General features: G+C 32.2%; 1 protein-coding gene across 1 annotated transcript; it reads right to left on the bottom strand.

Annotated features, from left to right (window-relative positions):
• Positions 1-15,434: 15,434 nt before the first annotated feature.
• Positions 15,435-16,482, bottom strand: LOC126699950 (norbelladine synthase-like). The gene is made up of 2 exons (XM_050397921.1): positions 16,246-16,482; positions 15,435-15,967 (listed from the first exon to the last, which is right to left on the bottom strand). Exons 1-2 carry the CDS (start codon positions 16,424-16,426, stop codon positions 15,666-15,668), a joined length of 483 nt encoding a protein of 160 aa, XP_050253878.1. The 5' UTR covers positions 16,427-16,482; the 3' UTR covers positions 15,435-15,665.
• Between the last annotated feature and the right edge of the window lie 6,959 nt (positions 16,483-23,441).

Raw genomic sequence — 23,441 nt, 5'->3', positions numbered from 1 at the left:
GAAAAAAAAGTTAGATTATTTGTAAAAAAAGCAAAGAAAAAAAGAGGCAAAAAGGATTCTAAGCCCTTAGCTAGCACTGCTCCAATAGCACTGATGGGAAGATTTTAGTAGGCAAGTCGAGTTTTTATGACACAAATCTTGAAGTTGCTATTCTTTAATTGTCTGTGGGACTTTTTTCTTTTTTGGTCAACTTTTCAAAATTTCTTTAAGCCGGTATAAACGTTTTGTGCTTTGCCAAATCTTGGTCAATAATTTATGCCCTAGAAAGAAAAGGTTGGCGGCTTGTCCTAATTAGTCATTAGATTAGGTTTTTTTTTTTTTTTTTTTTTTTTTTTTGAGTAAATGGTAATACTTATTAGAACACACACAAAAATAGTAATAATAGTGTTTTAATATAATACATTACATAACCAGAATACAATCACAAAATGGCCTAACCTTTGTAGTTGATAGCATTAGATTAGTTCTGATGTAGAAAAAGACAGCAAAGTACATATAATAAGGATTGTAAATGAGTTGAGTTGTGCTTGAGTTGAATATTAAAAGTTTGAGATTGGTTCATTAAAGAGTTGGGTTTGAATTCATCAATAAGTTAGATTATACACTTGCTTATTAAAAAAAAGTTAAATTATATGTCAAACTTGGTTCATTTTTTTTTCTTCAAACATTCCATGCAAAACTCACCCTTTAAGTTTTACCGCTTTTCATCTGTAAGTTTGCATTCTATTATTTCAGTCCTCCAAATTTGAATCATCTTCAATTTAGTCTTCCGTTAACATTCCATCCATATGCTGTTAATCATATTTAATTTTTATTTAATTATTTTATGAAATCAAAAATATTAGACTACTAGTATTAAAGGGCTCCACTGCTCCAATCAATAGTACATCCTTTAACCTTTTCCATTAGCATCAGGTCTCTTCACTACCCTTCAAAATCTCAAGAATGGAACCATAGCTGCAAAAAACCAAGGCAAACAACAATTAATAAATGCTGACACCAGATCCTTTAAAACCAATGAAAGCTTAAATTTTAAGTTTTAAGAGAGCAATCAACCTACACAAACCAACCGGTATTGCTGAATATGTGGAAAACCAAGCAGCGTTCTATATCATCCTCTTTCTTATTTGAAACCTAGGATACAAGCTCGTTGGCCAACACCGCGATTCGCTGCTCAATTCTTTGGCCTAAATCAAACCACAGCAGCTTGCCGACATCAACGACGAAAGTGAAGGCATGAAAGCCCCTGGAATTGTACCACTCCACGTATTTCTTGAGGTGCTTGGTCTTGGAACCGAGCCAACCCAACAACACCAATGTCACTACTTGCTCTTTGTCGTTAAAGTATGTTTTGACAACTGAAAAAAGTTAGGTTCTATTTTGTGTTCTTCAGGTGTGGGGATGGAGTGATGGACGACGTGGGTGGGGGTTAATTTTTGGGGTTTTTTTTTTTAATGTTAAATTAACATTTTTTAATTTAAGAAATATATAATTAAAAAAAAATTAAATATGGTTAATGGCAAACTTGGATGGATGTTAATGGAAGACTAAATTGAGGAGAATTGAAACTTAGAGGATTGAAATGACAGAATTGAAACTTACAGGATTGAAATGAAAAGTGGTGAAACTCAGAGGGTGAATTTTGTATTTTAGCCTAAAAAAAAGTTAAATTATATGTCAAACTTGGTTCATTTTTTTTTTCAAACATACATAAGCTTCTTTATGAGGTACTTACTTAATTTTTTTTAATGTATAATAAACACTAAAATTATTTAAAAAAAAATAGTAAACACCACCACTAAACGTTTTTATCCTTTAACAAAACTATAATAATAATCAATAACTAAATTATAGTTAAAGTTATGTTAATTAAATTAATTAAATAAAGTGATTTTCATATAAATATTTTATATAAATTAGATGATGTCCTGTATGATGCACATATGTTTTTAGTTTTGTTTTTAGAATTTTAATAAGAAGTTATTTTTATGGTTCATGTAAAATACCCATTATTTGTTATAATATTCAAAATTAAATTTTATTATAATACATATCATCGATTATATTTGATAAGTTTATATTATATGTTACTAAATAAGTTAAAAAAAAGTAAATTGTTGCTCAAATATTATATTGTTTCTTTATATTCACCTTTTTTTTTTGAAAAAAAAAAGTTTAATTAGATGATAAGAGATCAATAACTATTTTATTTGTAAAATACTTGATCAAATCATGAATAATATTCGATAATATAAAATTCGGCAATATAATTTGGAATATATCTAACCAATAAAAAAATATTGACTAGTGTAACATTAACAAAAAGTTACACATGTACTTGATCATGTTCCTATACACACACATATAACCTTAGCTATAGATTACCGCACACCCTTAGTGCCGTGGTCACTTCACAAGTATAAGTACTTATGGGGTGTGGGGAGTAAGGGTCGGGGTTAAAGTCTCTAGGAGGGAGTTTCACACACATATACACTTAGATTAAGTTAGAGTAGAAATTCTATCTTGTATCAAAAAAACCTTAGCTATAGTGGTCTAATGTTCTGCCAAGTGTCACATTTCTTGATAATTCTCTTCATTTGGCCCTCCGCATCATCAAACATTCACATTTATATCAAAGTATTAGTTCATTATCTTGTGTTAATGGGTAGATTCATTATCTTGTGTTTATGGATAGATGCATTTATACTTTGACAAATCCACTCAATAAATTTCTATTGGTGGCAAATTTTGGCAAATCTACTATTGGTGTAAAATATTCTTTTTATGTCCTCCATGATTGCAAATTTTCAAAATGATCTGATCCTAATAACTATATCATCTATAAAATGTTTAAATTTTAAGTTTTTGTACTTTAAAATTATGTTTAAAAAATAGGCTTATGAATTGAATGGTAAATATCATTTGATTGGCACAAAATTTGGCATGTATGTTATAGAAAACATATAATCCAACAGTGGCATTTAAAAAAAAAAAAAAAAAAGGTGGTGTAAGTAATATTGCTTAAGAGTAATGCTAGAGATACAAAATTTTTTTACAAAAGTTTTTACAAACTACTAACATGGTGAGTGATTATTGGTAAATAAAAAAGTGATGTTAATGGTGTGCCTAGATGAAAACCAAAAGAAATTGGCCACATCAATAGTTTGTAAAAATGTTGTAAAATAGTTTGTGACTGTAGCATTACTCTATTACTTAAAGTTACACTAGGTGTGAGGTGATCATGATCCACATACATAGGTTGTAAGATTCAACTATTTATAGGTTCACAGGTTGTATTCAATATAAATGAGAATTATAACTATTTATTCACAAATATATATATATATATATATATTTTTTTTTTTTTTTTGAGAAACAAACATACACACATACACACATACACAAGGGAGAGGGAAAGGGGTTCTAACACAAAGACATACCACAAACTCCACTCAAAAGCCATGGTAACTTTTAAGAGAGGGTAGGGTAAGTTATACTACAAAAAAAAAAAAAAAAGGACCATGCACATAAATATTATACTTATTAAATATTGGGAGTTAGAATATAAGCCATTAACTCTTAATTAAAAAATTTGAAACTCCCATACATATAAGGGTTTGCAATGAACTCGGTTGGGCCGATCTGACTTGTTTTTACTTAGCCCATGGGCCTAGTGGGCTATTGACCACCAAACTGGCCGGGTTAGTTCGACATAGCCCAAAAGAGGAAATTTCAATCCATGGCCATCATTGGACAATGCTAACTAAATCAATTTAAGTATCCTAAATCCTAATAGTTATGATATATCATCAAAAAAAATCAGTCCATGACTTATTTCATAGGGCTAGTGGTATACCCATGGTCCTCAATAGCACCAAGCTGAGGCTGTGGGCTATTTGGTGATACATATACATTTGCCAACTCTTTTTAATCCAAATCAATAGCATAATTATAAGAAACTTTACATTTTACTAATTAATTAATAATAAAATCCACCAATAGAAACACAATGTACAGTTTTTTTATTAAATTTATTTGGAGAAGAAGTCATTCATATTTATTTCTTGAAACTTTGGAAGATACATCAAAATCCAACTGGTGTTGGATGAAAGATGGAACTTCTTCCTTCCAAATTACCATCTTCGAAAACTTCATCACACACTTAAGTACATATAATAAAGCTAAGCAATACCATGAATTTATTATTTTATTCCAGAGCGTGGTATATTATTATTGTTCATAATTAAGATGCATTTTTAGTTACTTTGTTTTTAGGAAAAAACATCGTTTTGGTCCCTACATTTTGGATTCACAGTCAATTTAATCCCTACATTTTGAAAACAGTTAATTTGGTCCCTGTTATTTTCAACTTGTAATCAATTTGGTCCATACCATTAACTCACTCATGGAAACTGCCTACGTGGCAAACAGTAGACTTAGTTGGCACACTTGAAGCTGACATGGCTACTAAAATTACAATAAAAAATGCCATGTCAGTATCTAAATAAAATAATAATAATTCATCAATTTTTTTTAAAAAAAAAAAAAAGGAAAAAAACCAAATGATATTGAACACGAACCCACATCTCCATAAATTAAAATCAAAATCCAGCAAACTCAAATCCAATTCTAATCAATCTCAACAAATTCCAATCAACTTTAATCAAACCCAAATCAACTTCCACAATTCTCGGTTCTTCAATCCCTCACCTATATCAACAAAACCCATTGACAACAAGCTCATCAAACTAGTGACCTGTGTCCCATTCTTCGAACCTAGTGATTTCAAATATGGCATCGTGTTCAAGATCAGATGGGTTCATGATAGAACCATTCCTTATTTGAGAGAGAGAGAGAGAGAGAGAGAGAGAGAGCTTGTTTACTCGGGGGTGATTTTTTGCGTGTAGTCATGTGTCTCCTATTGGAAGTGTAACTTTGCTAAGCCTAGATTTGTTTTAGGGAGTCCAACCCGGAACTTGACATTGGGCCGCATAGACCGATAGCTTTCGGTATGTTTTTAATCCTACAAAATAGATGAAACCCAAAGTCTTAGAATCATGATAATGGTTGAAATAAATAAATAATATACTTAGTGTGATAGCTTTGATTAAATGGGGAGTTGATATGTTATTATTATGTTTATTAAGTGATGTCCAATATTAGAAAATAATTAATTAGGTATCAAATGTCCAATAATGGGGTGAGTCCAATAGTCCATATCCAGCCGCAGTTCATGGTTTATGTTCAACAATATAAGGTATGTTCGGCATTGGTCCATGTTCAAATAATATATGTCCGATGGTAGTTCATTTCCAAAAAATATGTGTCCAATGGTGGTTCATGTCCAAATAATATATGTGCGATGGTGGTAGATCGATTTATTAATATGTATGTTCATTAATGAAGTATTAGTGTGATCATGTTCATTAAATAGTGAGATGATATTAAAATAACTTGCATCCAGCTGTAAAATAATAATGAATTAACATGTACTTAATAATGTAATCTTGAAAATAGAGAAAGATTGACTTATCTTCACAGTTTGTAGCTCCAGCCGTAGAATAGCAGTGGACTTATGACGTTTCAGTAGCGTGATAAAATGAATCCAGCGGTACAATATGATATTATGAGTCCTTCGATGGTGACTTCATGATTGAAGGGGAAAAATGGGTGCAACTAGAGGGAGAGAGAATATGTCTAGACGTGTGCATAGGTTGGTTAAGTTCATCCTCTTTATCGTGCATCTAAATAATTTTCTCCATGTAATGCTCTTTTAGTTTTTTAGTCAAGTATGAGTGATATTGCCTTCCATAAGAAGGGTTTTTAATTTTATAAGTTTTTGCCTTTTATAAGAAGGGCTTTTAGCATTATAAATATATGTCTTCCATAAGAAAGGACTTTTAATTTTATAAGTTTTTGCCTTTCATAAGAAGGGTTTTTAGCATTATAAATATATGTCTTCCATAAGAAAGGGCTTTTAGTAATAAGTTCTTGGAAGAGTATTTGATATGTTTTAAGATGTGTGGAGATGGTAAGGAATATATATATATATATATATATATATATATTTATATATATTTTGTGAGACATGGTGTTTGTAATACATATAGGAATTATATGTAGATACTTTGTTGGACATGGATCTTGTATATGTGTACATTGTGAGACATGGAGTTTAAAGATGTATGAGAAGTATGTATGGGTATTTTGTGAGGAATGTTTTTGTAAAATATATGGAAGTGTGAGATAGATAATATGGAGTTTAATTATAGTAAACACGTGAGATTAAAACTGCTGCTAGAGTAGTTTTTTATGTTATGTCCTGGGTTATGTTGTTTTCTAAGAAGAGAGATTTTGTATGAGAAATAAAGAATGAGATGGAGATGTGTTTTTGGGTAGCAAAATGATGAAGTTTCAGAATATTAAAGTGTGGGAGAGATGGATAGTGTGTAAGGGTGTGGTGTAATAGGTGTAATGTAATTGTGTTATATAAGAAGAGATATCTTTGTAAGGGAGATGGAGAAGTATGGAGGAATTTAGAGATATATGCAGCAAAGTGAAGTTTCAGAATATTGGGGATGAGAGAGGGGATCCTCACTGGTGTGTGGCTTGGTCCTTTTTATATAGAGCCAAGCATGTAACTAGATTAGAACTAGTTGGAGGGAAATTTAGCAAATAAGGAAAAGTCTTTGACAAAGTAAGTGGTTCCATTAGTGGGATTTTGTTTTTTAGCCAAAAGAAGCAAAGTTAGAGACTTAAAGGTGTTGTCATAGCTGTTAAGCTGTTAGCCATCAAATGATGCCATATGAAATGAGATCTTTTGCTTGGAGGGAAAATATTTGGCATTAAATTCATGGTTTGGCTAAAAATGGTAAGATAATCTTTATGAGATCCTTCTATTTCTAGTACCACAGCTAGAGCCATTGTAGAATGTGCTGGAGCTGTTGTTGGTATTTTTGGCTAAGTTTCTTCTTTTGGAAAATTATATGCTTAGTCCATATATCATTTTGGTAAGTAATAGACTAGTTGGTTGATATTTGATGAAGTTTTAGAGATGTAATTATGGTCTTTTTGTATTTTAACCAAATCTTGGAGAGTAAGGAGAGCATTTTAATGCTAGAAATGAGATATTAATATATATTTAGCCATGTGCTTGGAATTGATTTAGATGATAATAATATAATCTACATGAAATACTATAATTACATTTTTAAATTTATATTATATGATGAACATTAATTTTTATGTAAAGAGCTTGGGGAGTTTTATCATTTTAAGTGTTATGTGATATGAAAGGCTTACCAAATGTTACCTATTGCACACTGACCCGTCAAAATTCAGGGAATTGGGGAAGACATGCCAAGCAACATGCTTTTCTTTATCAACTTTGAACCACTGAAACTTTACTGAACATACTTCTTGGCCCTCCAAATCACGACTCCCAAAATTCCCCCGATGAGACTCATGAGCTTGGATCATGAGTCAAAAATGAGATGATGTGCTATGAGCTTGAACCATGGGCTTTGACGCTTTTTGTGTAAATATGGGCTCTTTTGGGCTTTAAGAGAGGTTTTCCCAAAATCCATGCTAATGTTGATGTGGTACGGGTCGCCAATGGAATGAAGCTATGTGGTGTGAAAAAATTGTTCTCAACATTCAGCCCCCCGAGTGCATGGGCTTGCTTTGCAAGGGTGTGTACGAGTGAAGATGTTTCTTGAAGGCTTTGTGAATGAGCGAATATAATGTTGTTGGCTGCTAGAGATGATGGCTGATAGTACTGTTAGAGTAGTAAAATAGGCGTTGTTGGACATGTGGGCTGCATTGGCTATCTCATAGGTACAGCGATAATAGATTGATGTAGCTGAAACTTCCATAGATGGAGTAGTAGCTTCGTTGAACTTAAAAAGCTTCATTTTCTATTTGGTAGATTGATTGATCTTTATCTATATCCATGTGTAGCTTTCTTGAATGAGCTGCTGTAATAGTGAAAGACCAAGCCCCCAAGTGTAATATCACCGCAACTTTGGTGATGTATGAGATTTTAAAGATTCTAGCGGGGTGATGGATATGATTATCATGACTTCGAATATGTGTGGGGGCTGCCACGGCTTGATATAATAGGACTCCAACATAAATCTTTGTTGATAAATAGAGCTTTATTTGGTGTTTGTAACTTTGTGATGAATGCCAATTAAAATGTTCTTGAAAGAGATTGGCCATTGCTGGACCAATAGAGTTATGTAGTGGAAGTGCCTCTATTGACATATTTAATACTTTTTTGATCAATACCCAATTGTAGCCCCCAGAAATGGAACCATTGAATCAATGAATCAAGCCCCCAAGTGTGTAGAGGCATTGGATAAGCATAGATGCGTGATGTGAGAAGCACCTTGACAAGTTCAACAGTGGAATCTTGGCACTTTGATGTTTGAAACAGCTCTAACACTTGTGGTAATGATCTTGTATAATGATGTTTTGCTTGAATATGCTTGATTAGTAGAAGTCTGACTGCTAGAGGTGTTGTATAGACTGCAATACCGTTGGTATTCTGACATGAGCAACTAGAGTTCTGATTTGGATGTAACCACTAGATTCCTTTGTGAACTAGGACATGGCGTGCCCAGCAGTTGAGATGATCAATTTTTGTAGCAAAGAGATAGTTGAGACCTTCCAGCCATAAGGAGCTTGTTTTGTTTGTCCAGGCAGGCTGCTGGATATGTGTTCAGTTACTGTTGGAGTAATCTTTTCTTGATTTGAATAAATGGTTCCTCATTCCTTGGCGACTTTGTGACTTGCTGAATGTATTAATGGTTGTCGAGTAGATGACGATAATTGAGAGCATTGGATCTCCATCTCTTTGTTGGAAGCTCTTAGGAAGGTATGGTTGGTATGAGTTCCAATGGTAAAATAGTATGAGCTAGATTTGCTGTAGGTATCACTGCTGAACCGCTAGCTATTTCTTCTTAATTGCACGAGCTTTGTTAATTAATTTGCCATGGGTTTGAACCATGGGTTTTGATTATGAGATTGAATTCAATTGATAAAATAACTTTGCCATGGACTTGAATCGTGGGATTTTCAAAATATTGCCAAGTTGTATTGGGCTTGGGCTTTGATGAATAATTTGCCACGGGGTTTTGATAAGATATTGCCGAGCATTACCTACAAAAACTTATATTTGTGAAGTGATTATCACACCAAGGATGTATGGTGGTATTTTATATATCTAATAAATGCTAATGGTGCACAACAGAGAATTAGTTTGAAGACATGAACTTAGAAGAGAGGAAAAATAGGTGAAACAATACTTTCAATATTTATGAATCACAAATACAACAGAATGAGGAAAATAAAGAAAATGGAGAGAGAGAGAGAGAGAGAGAGAGCATTGTGTTGCTACTCGTATGGAATATATATCCTTGAGCTACTACTTCAGATGGTTTTAACTTTTAATTGTTGCTCATGGGCCTCAATAGTATTAGGCCCAGTTGTGGGTCATGGTTATTTGTTGATGCATATAAATTTACCAACCCTTTTTATTTTAAATGAATTGCATAATTATAAGACATTTTATATTTTATTTATTAATTAATATTATAATGCATCGGCAGAAACACATCACACACTTTTATTTTAATTTTAATTTTTTTTTTAATAAAGAGAAGTCATTCATATTTATTGCTTTAAAATTAGGAAGATACATCAAGATGCAACTGGTGTTGTATCATAATCTACCATCTCCAAAAACTTCATTACACACTTAAGTACACGTAAAGATAAGCAATACTACAAATTTATTATTTTATTCCAGAACGTGGTATATTATTGTTCATAATCAAGCTGCATTTTCAGTAGCTTTGTTTTTTATGAGATAATTTTTGGCAACTTCTGCAATTTTTGCTACTAGGTCATTATTGGCATACGAGGTATTTGCAATAGCCTCTTCCTTGACATCATGCTCAATTGTACTTTTGATTATGCATGAATCACTGTCCTTCTCTATGATTTCGAAGCGAACACGAAAAAGAGTAAAGCCTAAATCATGATATCCTCCTTCAATCACCTTTAGCTCTTTCATGCATTTCTCATTGTCAAGCTTTGTGAACTTCTCTTTGTGCACAATAAACCCATGTGAGCCTAATTCAATGGAAAGGAAGTTTAATTTTTTTTTTTTTTGATGGGAAAAAGGAAGTTTAATTAATAATTAAAAAAAAAGAGATGGAAGCAACTATTCAAATTGAAACTTTAAAGAAAACATAGTAGCTACTACGTGTGTTATAAAATTTTCCATAATGGAATTAGCAGCATTGACACTGCCTATTTGTAAAGAAGATCGCTTACTAAAAACTTTTATATATATACTTGATGGGACTGACAAACTCAATTTACCTGGACGATCTCATCAAATACACTCGTCCACTTCGGTGTGACACGGAAGAGGACAGAGAAACCATTAATGGGAGCATTAAATACCTTGAGTAGTTACCAAACAGTTGGCAGACCGTTGGAACCTCATCAAAACCCATATTCATGAGCCTTGAGGCGTTACAAAGAAGGCACTAAAGCCACAATCAAGGCCCCCAACAGCTAAGGACCACAAAGCTGTATATATACACTTCAAACAACTACAAACTAGGTACATAGATACACACATCCAAAAGTACTCATAAGTAAATCTGATATTCTTTGTATTCTTCAAAAAGCTTTCTAATACTGACTTTGGCATCGGAGACATTGTGGCAGACACCACACCCGTGACCACCTTGAGGGAGCAATCTTACTGTATTCACAGGGTCCCAAACGAAGACCCAGCTCCATCTGAATGCACTCATAAGGACTGACAATTTTGGCATCATCAATACTAGCTACACACTTCATGTGTGTGTATATATATAATTAATTAAAAAAAAAAAATTAAAACATTGACAAGCTTGTAACCTGGCATAAATGTTTTCTTGAGAATAGTCCCACTCACTCCATCGCCTTCTAAGACCTCAATTTTCTCAAAGGCGCTTCCGTCTTCTACAAGAAGTTTTGATATCCCAAGCGTGCCATAAATCTCCCATGCTTCACTAGCCGGCACGTTTACCTCCAGCTCGTGTGAGAGTTGCCCAAACATCTTCTTTTATTTATTTATTTTATGTTATCTTGCTTCAGAACACTAAGGGTCTGTTTGGGAACTGCTTATTTTGTTGAAACTGAAAACTTTTTGTTGAAAGTACTATAGATAAATGTAAAAGTTAGTTGAAATAGTATAGTAAATTTCATGAATAGTACTGATGATCCCGATTATACCTTCGTCTATAAGCCAACACAATGACGATCACATAAATCATCCATCCCGTGATCGTCATCATACGAGAGCAGACTCGTCCTCCCTTATTCCGTTAATGAAGCGTTACGAAGCAATAATTAACTTCTATATCATTGGGGAGAATAACCCGCCATCAATGTTCTGTGGAAGCGTTACTGATGCGAGAGTAAAATCACCATTAAAGCAACCCCAACGGCTAGAAGGAAGAGGAAAACACTTGTATAAATACCTACCCATAAGGTCCAAAAGAAGGTACACACATACATTAAAAATACACTACGTTTGTCATTTTTGTTGTTCTAGCCATTCTAACTTTGGCATCGGAGACCTTGTGGCAGGCGCCACACCGGTGACCTTACTTTGACTTCAACTTGTCTCAGGATTAGGATTATCTGTGGACGACTCCAGTCTGGATGAACACCTCTACTGACGATTCAGGCATTATCAAGTACCAAAAAGTGCAGTGAGACCTATGAATAGTAGGAAAAATAAGTTAAATAATAAAATAAGTTGGCAAAATTTATTTATCCAAACGCACACTAATAATATATGTTGGGATGTTCTTGACTTCTTTACTTGTGATATATAGTGCCCGTTTGGGTCGACTTTAAGGGGGCCAAAACGCGCGTTTTCTAGCCTAAAACTCAAAACGCGTATTTGGTAAATTTTTTCAAAAGTGCGTTATACAAAAGTGCATTTTTTAGCTCAAAGGATTTCCATGTTTTAGCACGGTAGCTTTGAGCTGCAGTTGCAAAACGTACAAACGCGTTTTCTCAAAACAAAAATATTACCGTTGGTGGGTTTCTCTTTTTCCTAAATTGCCCATAGTTTTTTTTTGCTCCTCTATGCTGCTGTGCTGCGGCATCTCATCATCTTCTTCTTCTTCTTTTCTATGCTGCTTCTTCCTCTTCTCTTCTCTATTTTATTTATTTATTTACATCTTACATATCTAATCTCAAAAAAACCTTTTGAATTCGGTGGAGTTTTTGATAAATGGAAAATGTGGAGGAGAGAGAGAGAGAGAGAGAGCTCAGACTTGTGTGTGCGTGGAGGGGGGGGGGTTCGTGTCGAGGAAAGTAAAAGAAAAGGAAGATAAGAAGATGAGGACAAAGTGAATGAGTGGATGAGAAAAAAGTGAAAGAAAAAAAAAAGATTTTGGGTTTGGGTAAAGCAACGTGGAAGAAAATATAGAGAGTAAGAACACAAATTATTTCACAATTTCTTTTTCACAATTGTGATGTTATAGAGTGTGTGGTAGAGAAAAAATTGTGGGTACATGTATAATCCTAGAACAACTCATTTAAAAGATAAGTGTTAATAAAATTTTATTTTACAAAGATTAATTTTAAATTAGTATTGTGAAAATATTGTGACATTTTATTATATCTCTAAACTTTTTAAATTAGTACTATTTTTCTTTAAAAAAAAATGGTACTATTGACAGAATATTTTAATAACAATTTCATAATAAAGTTTACATAGTAAGTTGTTATTAGTTCTCATCTAGACCTATTAGTGACATTTTTTTTTTCCTACCATTAACAACTTGTCATATAGACTTTATTGTGAAATTTTTGTGAAAATATTGTGTCCATAACTTGCATTAAGATAGATAATTAAAACAAAGAATTCTCTTTATATAGATATTGTCTTTTTTGGTAATTTATCTCTCAAACTGTCACTTTTATAAGTGCTAGCTAAACACTCTGTTTTTTCAAAAAACACTTTTTAACGGTTTTTACTAAATACTCAACTTTTATAAAAAACCCAATACGTACCGCACTTTTTTAAACCCCACTTTTTCAAAAAGCATAATATCAAAAAGCTAAATCAAACTCACCCATACTCTAAATTTATATATCTCGTAGAGTCTTTTATGATTGGGTGCATTGCTCACAACGTACGTTCCAGCCGACACTTGATGTAATAAACTAATAATAGCTTATATATATTGAGCTTGTCCCTCTTGTCTTCTTATTTCCCCTTACAGAGCTGTCCCCTTGGAAGCATTGTCCCTCTTGCAACCAATGTCCCTCGTCTTCTCAGGCCACGAAGTCAGCATTTGGTTTTATGCAAAGCCAACCAAAGTGTGTCCTACACAGTTACGTACACGCTGGAGAAAAAGAATAGAAGAGCAGTTGAAAGAATATCTTAGAGATTGAGAGCTCCACAAAAGCCATTCGGCCATTGTGTGACGGAAATACACAGTGATAGACAGCTCTACAACCACAGAATGTTTTTTTTTTTTTTTTTGACAAACTACAACCATAGAATGTTAGTTTTTAAAAGAAGATATTAATGGACAAAATGGGCTTCTGCCCTTTTTGGACAAAGTAATTAGCCTTTTACCCTTCTTCCCAAACTAAATAGGGAAATACCCCTCTTTTGAAAATCGAGTTTCTCAAAATCGATTTAAGCCCTATAGTGACGTTTTCAAGGACCTATAGTGGCGTTTTGTAACTTGATATCCATGAAATCGAGTTATAGGCAATTAATTTAATTGCCTATAACTCGATTTCATGGATATCAAGTTATAAAACGTCACTATAGGTTCTTAAAATGTCACTATAGGTCCTTAAAAACGTCACTATAGGGCTCCAGAATTTTTTTTTTTTTAACTTGATTTTGAGAAACTCGATTTTCAAAAGAGGGGCATTTCCCTATTTAGTTTGGAAAGAAGGGCAAAAAGTTAATTACTTTGCCCAAAAAGGGCAGAAGCCCATTTTGTCCAGATATTAATTATTGCTAGGTTTTGTGGTAAGAGGTATGTGGCCTGTCTGGATTTGCTGTTTTCACTCACTTATAATTCAAAACTCAAAACTCATTATTCATCACTTAAAATCGGTGGGTCCCACGCATGAGAAGCTTCTTTGGATGTGTTTTTATTTTTTGTTTCCATCACTTAAAACTCATCAAATTGAGTTATGAGTTTGTGAGAATGAAAAAAAAATGGTGTTTTTAATCTATGAAAATAGAGTTATGGTGCCAAATTCGTAAATTCCCTCGTATAATTAACGGGCCTCATGGACAGAGTCTTGTCACTCCCCCCCCCCCCCCCCCCCCCCCCGGGCGGCTCTCTTCACTTTTCAGACCAAACCTATTTCAACTATACTCTTTCCTTTACTTTTCAACCCTAACAGAGTTGGGGTGTAAGTTAGGGATTTTCAAGTGATAAAAAATAAGTTATAGGGTGATAAGTTTCGGGTGATGAGTGATGGGATATCACTTACTCACCATCCAAACAAGCCCTTATATTCTAATTGTATTCTAACAATCCCTTTAAACTCATGTTAGGTAAAGTGATATCAACTTGAAGTACAAAAAACGTCCACCTAGAAGAGTTCTAATAGTATTCCAACGCAAGACACCAGCAACGTTTTACAAGATTAGAGCATTAACATAGGTAAAGCTAAAACATAAAAAAGTAAAGCCAAACTTAAGATATCTTCCTTCATCAATCACCTCTACTTGTTTCATGCGTTTCTCATTGTTATGCTTTGTGAACTTCTCTACATGCTCAGAAATCCCAGGTGTGCCTAATTCAATGAAAAGAAAGTTGAATGAAAGAAAGATGAAGTAATGATTAAAATTTAAACTTTAAAGAAATATTATCATGATTTTTTAAATAGAGTTTGTAGTGTGCCTTATATTAGAATCATATTCTCTCTTCCTTGTGCATGCACATGTGTTTCTAAAATAATGAAAGTCTCCAAATCCACTGTGGAGACTATTTCGAGTAATAGCATATTTACATGCTTATATATGAAAAATTATTAATGTGGTATAAATTTTACTAAAAAGCAGTTTATAAATTGATGTAGATCAGCGTTACTTTCTTCTCAAAAAAAAAAAAAAAAAGATCAGCGTTACTTTAATAATATAATAATTAAATATTCAAATAGTTTTTTTGTTTTTTTTTTGTTTTTTATGATTGATGATACATTTTCTTTTTGATACAATGATTGATGATATTAATTTATAAAATTTGTAGCATTCCTAACATATTAAAATAGACCATCACTAGCTAATATAAAAAAGACAAAAGAACTTATATAAAAAAAAAAGACAGAAGAAAACAAATACGCTCTAACTACTAGTTAAATTCAAAACTACCATCTCCTAAACAAAGAAGCCATTCATCTTTATTGCTTTAAAATTAGGAAGATACATCAAGATGCAACTGGTGTTGGATGAAAGATGGAATTTCTTCCATCCAAACTACCATCTCCTAAATACATTATTTATATCTATCATCTTCGAAAACTTCATCACACACTTAAGTACATATAAAGATAAGAAATACCACGAATTTGTTATTTGATTCCATAACGTGGTATATTATTGTTCATAATCACTCTGCATTTTTAGTAGCTTTGTTTTTGATGAGATAACTTTTGGCGATTTCTCCAATTTTTGCTACTAGGTCAGTAGTGACGTACGAGGTATTTGCAATAGCTTCTTCCTTGATATCATACTCAATTGTGCTTTTGATTATGCATGAATCATTGTCCTTCTCTATGATTTCAAAGCGAACACGAAAAAGAGTAAGGCCTAAATCAAGATATCCTCCTTCCAGCACCTCTAGTTCTTTCATGCGTTTCTCATTGTCATACTTTGTGAACTTCTCTCTTTGCACAGAAAACCCATGTGAGCCTAATTCATTAGAAAGGAAGTTTAATTAATGAAAAAAAAAATGGAAGTAACTATTCAAATTGAAACTTTAAAGAGAACATAGAAGCAAATAAAGCAGTCATTCATTTCTGACTAAAGAGAGGGGGGAGCTATTTCTCCAAAGTCAATTCTTAGATTGATTGGTATCATTCTTCTCAAAAAAAAAAAAAAAAAAAAAAAAAAGATTGCTTGGTATCATTGGTTGGGTTCAAGATTACTTCTATGTTTATCAGTTTGTATTGCTTTATCAATTATCATACCTGGTGTATATGTTTTCTTCAGAATAGTCCCAATCCCTCCATCACCTTCTATGACCTCAATCTTCTCAACGATACTTCCTTCTTCTACAAGAAGTTTGGCTAATCCAAGCCTGCCATAAAGCTCCCATGCTTCACTAGCGGGCACATTTACCTCCAGCTCGTGTGAGAGTTGCCCAGACATCTTTTTTTAAATGCACTTGCAGAAGCAAATATGTTGGGATGTGTTAGGCATGTTCTTTCCTTGTGATATATATAGGCTCCAAATTTGTGTGAAGGTTAGTAAAGTGTCTTATCATCGAATAGGGTTCGAATATTGCCTACACCAATAATTGATTGGTGTCTTAGCCTAATGATAAGAGCAATCATTATGGAATATAATGGACTTTATATGTTGAAATTCTAACCTATTTATTAAAAAGTTTATGTTTGGACTAAAGAAAAGAGGGTGAAAATTTAGGTACAGTACATTAAATGTTGTACATTAGGTTTCTCATTTGAATGAACACTTGGTCGTTACTTTTACATTTAATTTTCTTTGAAAGGAAGAACACTATTTGGATGTAGCCCAACCAGGTTGAACTCATCAAGCCTTTATTAAAAAAATTTTAACTTAATATTTTTATGATCTGTTTTCTATGTAGGTTTGTATACCAAGTAGTGGTGGCTACAAGATTTTTTTGTCCAAGGGGGTCAATAAGAAATATAAATTATATAAAATCTAAAATCAAAGAGAAATTGAATATATTGACCTCACAAAATGAGATATTTTCTCGTTGCCTCAGTCCGAAGGAAGATTGTTCATGTTAACAGGACTATGCTTAGAAGATGAATTTTGAGTAGGAGATGAATCTTGCGGTCTACATGATTTCCTTTTTATGAATATATTCATAGTACTAGCAAAAGAATAAAAGATAAACTATAAGTTGATTTAACATATATATTTTTTTCTAATACAATAAACATGTTAATTATTGTTGTTAAATAAAACTTTAATTATTATTACTTAGAATATTTTAATTTATTAGTTTATGTCTTTTAGTCTTTACCGTTCTTTTATTGAACTCAAAAGACATTTTAAGCCTAAATGTTTACAATTATTTAATTTTTTATTAGTTTACAATTCTTCAATTCGTTTTCAATTCTTTAATTCGTTAGTTTACTATTTTTTGCTAATATTAATTTATTAGTTTACAATTCTTTAATTGTTTCATTTTCTTAGTGTCAATGCTCCTACTGTATTGATTGATCCACTCAACTAGCCAACAACCACCCCTACTCACAAGTCACAAATTTGATCAGAGACTCAAAAGTACAAAAACTCAAAAATTTTACAGTGTGGAAAAATTTTAATTTATCAAAATCACTATTGCAAATTCACTTAACAATGTAATTGCCCATTGACCTCAACTTGCAAAAACAAAAACAAATTCATCACATAACTCAATGAATCGATATTAGCCAAACCAGAATCAATTTTATTTAGAGAACCAAATATTGTGATTCAAGTGTAAGATTTAAAAATTCAGTGGTGGCTCCAGGATTTTTTTCTAGGGAGGTCAATAGTGGTGGAGTTAGGAATTTGTCATGGGGTGATTAAAAAATAAAATGATTATTATTTTTATATATATATACAACTTCCATATTATATGCAATAATCCAAAATAAATACAATTTAGTATACAATACAGCTATATCGTATAATAGTCTAAAAAATTTATTAATAGTTTAAAGATTAGTAAGACAACAACCATTAAATGCATAATAACTTATTATATTTATATGTAACATTAATTAAATAAAAATATAAGATAAAGAAGAAGAATTTTTTTTTTTTGGGATACATAATAGAAGTTCTACTCTAATTTAATGTAAGTGTATATGTGTGTGGATAAAGAAGAATAATAACAAACCTAGGAGTAGGACTAGGAGTATGTGAAACTAAGAAAAAAAAACTGATATAAATTTTTACTTTTGAAGTGTATGACTTTTTAACCATACATGTGGTCACTCTCTTGGAATTGGAGCAAACAAAGATAAAAATTAAGAAAACTACTTGATCAAACAAAGATAAAAGCTAAGAAAACAGAGAACGGAGAAAGAGAGATAGAGAAAATGAGGAAATAATCACAGATATAAATATAGATATGATGGTTGGAATGAAAGTGTAATTTTTTGCCAATGAGGAAGAAAAGCGCAAGGAAAAATAACTTCATTTTGCTGTTAATGGAAAAGTAAGCCAAAGTCCTAGATAGGATGTTTATTTATTTATTTATTTTTTAACGAATAAGAAAAATTTTGAAACATTTTTTATTATAAAATTAAATAATTAAGAGTAGTGCTGTTAACACAACACTTACACAAAAATTTCACAACAAAATATAGGTGACAAGTTGTTAAAGGTAGGTAAAAAAAAGGTGATATATTAGCAAAAAAAGAAAGGTAAAAAAGTGATGTCAGTTGTGAGTCAAAGTAAAAGTTAGTTACAATTTGTTACTTAACCTCCATTATGAAGTTAATTATATATTGTGAAAATACTGTGAAAGTAGTATTAAAATGATTATATTCAAGTTTATTTTAGTTGAATTTAAACAAAATTTAAGGTGAGGGTGAGTTCAAATATTTATTTTAGGGGAGTCAAAACAATTTTTATTTATTTATTTTTTAAATGTTTGAAAATTAATTAATAATTTTAAATGTTTTAATTCACCTCTGGTACCATATATAAGGTGATGCATGATGAGAGAGAGAAAAAAATAGAGAGTTTAGCTTGTGAGTGTGAGAGATAGAATGATTAATGGTCACAATAAATTGCGTGGAGACATTCCTAAGAGATTTTTTTTTGGTGTATTTTTCCTCGTGTAAAACATTTTAATTGAGTTGGATTCTCATTCACCCACAAAATTTTGGGGCCTTTTTCTATGGGTTCCACTCATTTTTTGGGACGGTGAGTTCAATTATTGTCTTCACAATTTTTATTTTTATTTCTATTTCAAATGGGCCCCAGGTCATGGCCGAAATTGCTTAGGCCTAGGCCGGTCCTAACGACTTTTCTTTTCTCCCCATAAGAAAAATGCATGATTTTATCAAATCAAGCAAGGATCTGGTAGTTTTTATTTTTTTATTTTTATTTTTATTTTTAATTTTGCAGAGAAGATAGAAAAACTTTACTAATAAAAGAAGATAATTACAAAGTGATAATAAAAAAAGGGTGGATCCCCTGTCCAGAATTGAAAAACTCAGTACAAAAAGAGCTAGAAGAGGACCTAAACCTATGAATATATTATCACATGTTAGAGGAACTCAACCATGAGGACAATAATGATATGTAACCTTCAACATTGATCTTGGCAATATAAACAAAGAAAAATTCTAGTACCACAAAAGTTTTCATAACTTCTTGCCATAATTGTGATGTGGTAAAGTATAATTGGTGAAGAAAAAATTGTAGGTCTATGTATAAGTGATGATTAATCACTCACAATTTGACACGTCACAATTGTGACAAAAAGTTGTGGAATAATTTATAGTCCTAGAACCACTCATAAATAAAACTTCAGGTACTTCAAGACCTGGTGTAAGTACCATTAGGTGATACTGTTGGAAATTAATATAATAGTAAATAAACAAGTTTGATTCAACAAATACCATCCCAAAGAATTAACAAGAATAGAAAATAAGGAGAAAAATTGAAGAACAGACTTGTAGTGCTATAGAATTATGCATAGAGCGTTACTTTAAAAGCAAACTTTTTTCATCCAGAGTAAAACTCAATGTGACTAGTTCTCTTAGCCAAATAATCCCTCATGATTAGACTAGTGTCAACTTTCGTGTTGGGTGCACTTCCACTCACAGAGGTTCAAGAACAATCTTCTAATGCCTTTATGTAGAACAAGTATAAATTGTCGAAAAATATGTGATATAGAATGAAAACCATGTCTGATGGAGAATAAGAGCAAAAGAAAAAAAAGAAAGAAGTCAGGGGAAAAAGCATTCCCCCCCCCCCCCCCCCCTTTCTTTGCGGTAACTCTCAATTTCCCTCATTATATTTGAAACCAACCAATTTCCCCTTCTTTGTTTGGAAAATGAGCAAATACTTTAAATTCGTTACTTTTTTCAATTAAATCTAGTGAAATTATAATTATTACAAATGCAATCTATGAAAACAATAGTACAATTTTCAACCTTTTCTCTTCCTTATGGTGTACAACTAATAATTTCTTTAAAATTTTTTGTTAGATTTAACTAAGAAAATAACAAGTTGGGGGTATTTGCTCATTTCCTAAACATTTGTGGGGGTGGGGGGGGGGGGGGGGGGGGGGGGGGGGGAATTTGTGAACTACCTCAAATATAAAGAGGGAAAACAAGGAAAATGTTTTTTTTCCCTTAAAAGTTGGATTAAGATCTTTTAGAGTTCCTAAGGTACTCTACTAAATAAATTTCTTTTAATCTTGACTGTTCAATTTATAATAAATGGTTCTGATAATGCCACCTCATTAATTTAATAACAAAACCTTAAAATAATGATGTCATATCAGCTAATTAAAATAAAAAAATTGACATGTCAGATCTTAAGCACTATGTTTGTGACAATATACTATGTTGTGGGAGATTATCCTATATCATTAATTTGTTTGTTTGTTGATGTTGTTTTTTTTTTTTTTTGGTGAAATAATATAGGATATTATTTGAGTTGGATTCTGATTGACCCACATCCACAATAATTGGGGCCTTTTTCTAATGGGGTTCACCTAACTTGTTTTGTGTTTTTTGATAAAATCAATTATTGTCTTCACTATTTTGGGCGGTTCCACCGGTCCTTGTTAGAAGTCCTATTGACAATTCATGTTTTTTAATTTTTTTCAAAAGCAACAATGTAAAAGAGTTGGTGGTATTTTAAAGGACCTAAACTTATGTCTGTGTTGTCAAGGCTTGAATCACTTATATATTAGAAGAACTCATTGATGAGGACAACGATGATATGTAAATTAAAATAAATAATTAGACAAAACCATGAATTGTTTGCTTACAAAAAATGAAGCATTCGAATCTAATAGCTTGTTTGGATGGAGGGAGAGTAGATGGGAGTAGAGTAGAGAGAGGGAGAGTAAATTAAATTACCTTGTTTGGATGTTTTTTAAAGGAGAAGAGGGAGAGATTTTAAAGGGGTTTTGAGGTGTTCTAACTATTTCTAACCTCTTATTTTTTATTCCCCCAAATTGAAGAGATTTGGAGAGAGAGTAGAGTATAGAAATACTTGACTAAATGAATTACCAAATTTACTTTTACCATATTAACAAAATTACAAACTATGAAAAGACTAATTATTTTCCTCTCTCTTACTTAATTTTAAAAACATTTAAATAAGGTGGGGGATAATCATTCCCTTCTACTGTCCTTCCATTACTTTTCTTCCCTTTACTCCCCTCTACTCTTCTCTCCCTCCAAACTTCCAAACATAACATAAGGTGGTGTGAACTTTGTGATCAATACAATCAAGGTGTAACGCCAAGGTCCATTGTATTATATTAGAACAACCATTATATTAGACATATAGGTTACCATTTCAAGTAATATTACCCTTGCACTCTAATACAAAAAAGCTAACCAATAGGCTAAGCTCTATGATGTGTCATTTCTCTTGGATTCAATATTTTATTTATTTTGAGTTTAAATTATACTTTTTCAATTTATCGTATTATCCTTCTCAATCTATTATTATTATTTGATAATTTTATTAGTGGTTTGAAAATTTTGCTTTTTACACGTGAATATACGATTTATTAATTTATGTTGAAAATAATTTTATTTTAGACAAAAATTTTGTTTATTTGAAAGAATACTAAACACAAATAGTTACACTTGTTTATGCTTTATTATTTTCTATTAACCTTATAAAAATGGTGAAAATTCATTTGAAAGTTGTTTAAATGTTTTTAGACACGTTTTTAGTAAAATTTTGTTAATGTTTGTTAGGACATGTGAATCATGTTAGGAACATATGTCAATATTTTATGTAATTGACTAATCCTTTGACAAAACGCACTTAACTTGTAATTGGGTAGATCTAGGATGTGTTTAATACTTCAAGGAACAAGGTTTCAATATTAAGTGTTGAAGCCATGCAAGTCTGTCCAAGAAACAAGTAAAGAAGTGCTGTATTTTAAAGCTCGACAGCTAGCATCTATCGAGGTTTAAAAAGCTGCTGAAGCCTGAAACTCGACAGTTAGCTCGATAGATACCCTATCTGTCGTAGTTTATGGAATTCAGATTTTCAGAGCTGATTTTCATCCAATCGTGGGTATATGTTTGGGCTTTCTTTTCTCACAACCCTAATAATATATAAGGATTATTTTAAGGGCCGTCAAAGGTTGTGTAAGTGTGAAGCAAAGTTTTGTTCATGCAAATTGTGACCGGAGACATAATTTTCCCTAGTTCATCTTTCTTTTGAAGAAGTTGTTGTGTTTGTACACCTTAGGGTTTTGTGAGCAAGGAGCTTTGTGATTTTCATCGTGTGATGAACTAAAGAACTTTGCAGCCAACATTTTTCTCAAGTTGGTGATTAAGTCACGTATTGGGATCCGTGCATCTATAGGTTAGTCACATACTAGGAGCCGTGCATTGAAAAGGAGAGATTATCACAACAGAACAAGTCCAATTGGGTATTGGGGTAAGGGTTCAACTGTAGGTTGGTATAAGGTACTAAGATTCCTTTACTTGTAACCGCTTGTTTTGATAATAGTGAATTCTTGGAAGTGGTGACCTTAAAATCACCTGGTTGTGTTTTTGTCATGTAGGTTTTCCCTATTCGTAAACAAATCACCGTGTCAATTTAATTTCCGTTGCACTTTAGTTAATTGGTGATTTGTTTGTGCTACCACGCACGTTTTATGTTAATTGAATTGATTAATTAACTTGGCTAAATTAATTGGTTAATATATCGCAATGAGTCAATACATTCTTGGTCTATCAAGTGGTATTAGAGTAAACATACTCTGATTTTTAAATTTTGCTGTGTGATCTATTGACCCCTGTTTTGTCATGAATAGAGGATAATATTTTATTATACCTCATTTATTTGATGACACTAACTATGCATACTAGAAAGTACACATGAGAGTTTTCTTGTTGTCATTAGATGAAAAAGTGTGGCAAGCTGTTGAGATAGGTTGGACTAAGCCTACGGAAGTATCGACCGA

This window comes from Quercus robur, chromosome 9 (assembly GCF_932294415.1).
Source record: "Quercus robur chromosome 9, dhQueRobu3.1, whole genome shotgun sequence".
NCBI classification, from domain to species: domain Eukaryota; kingdom Viridiplantae; phylum Streptophyta; class Magnoliopsida; order Fagales; family Fagaceae; genus Quercus; species Quercus robur.
The sequence above is the reverse complement of the archived record's forward strand: the minus strand, read 5'-3'. Positions and strand labels throughout refer to the sequence as shown.

Bases quoted from the DNA above. Each gene is read 5' to 3' on its own strand.
- LOC126699950 (XM_050397921.1), bottom strand. From the start codon at position 16,426: ATGTCTGGGCAACTCTCACACGAGCTGGAGGTAAATGTGCCCGCTAGT. The intron at 15,968-16,245 runs GTATGATAATTG...CTAATGAATTAG, and splicing joins GAAGAAAACATATACACCAG to GCTCACATGGGTTTTCTGTG.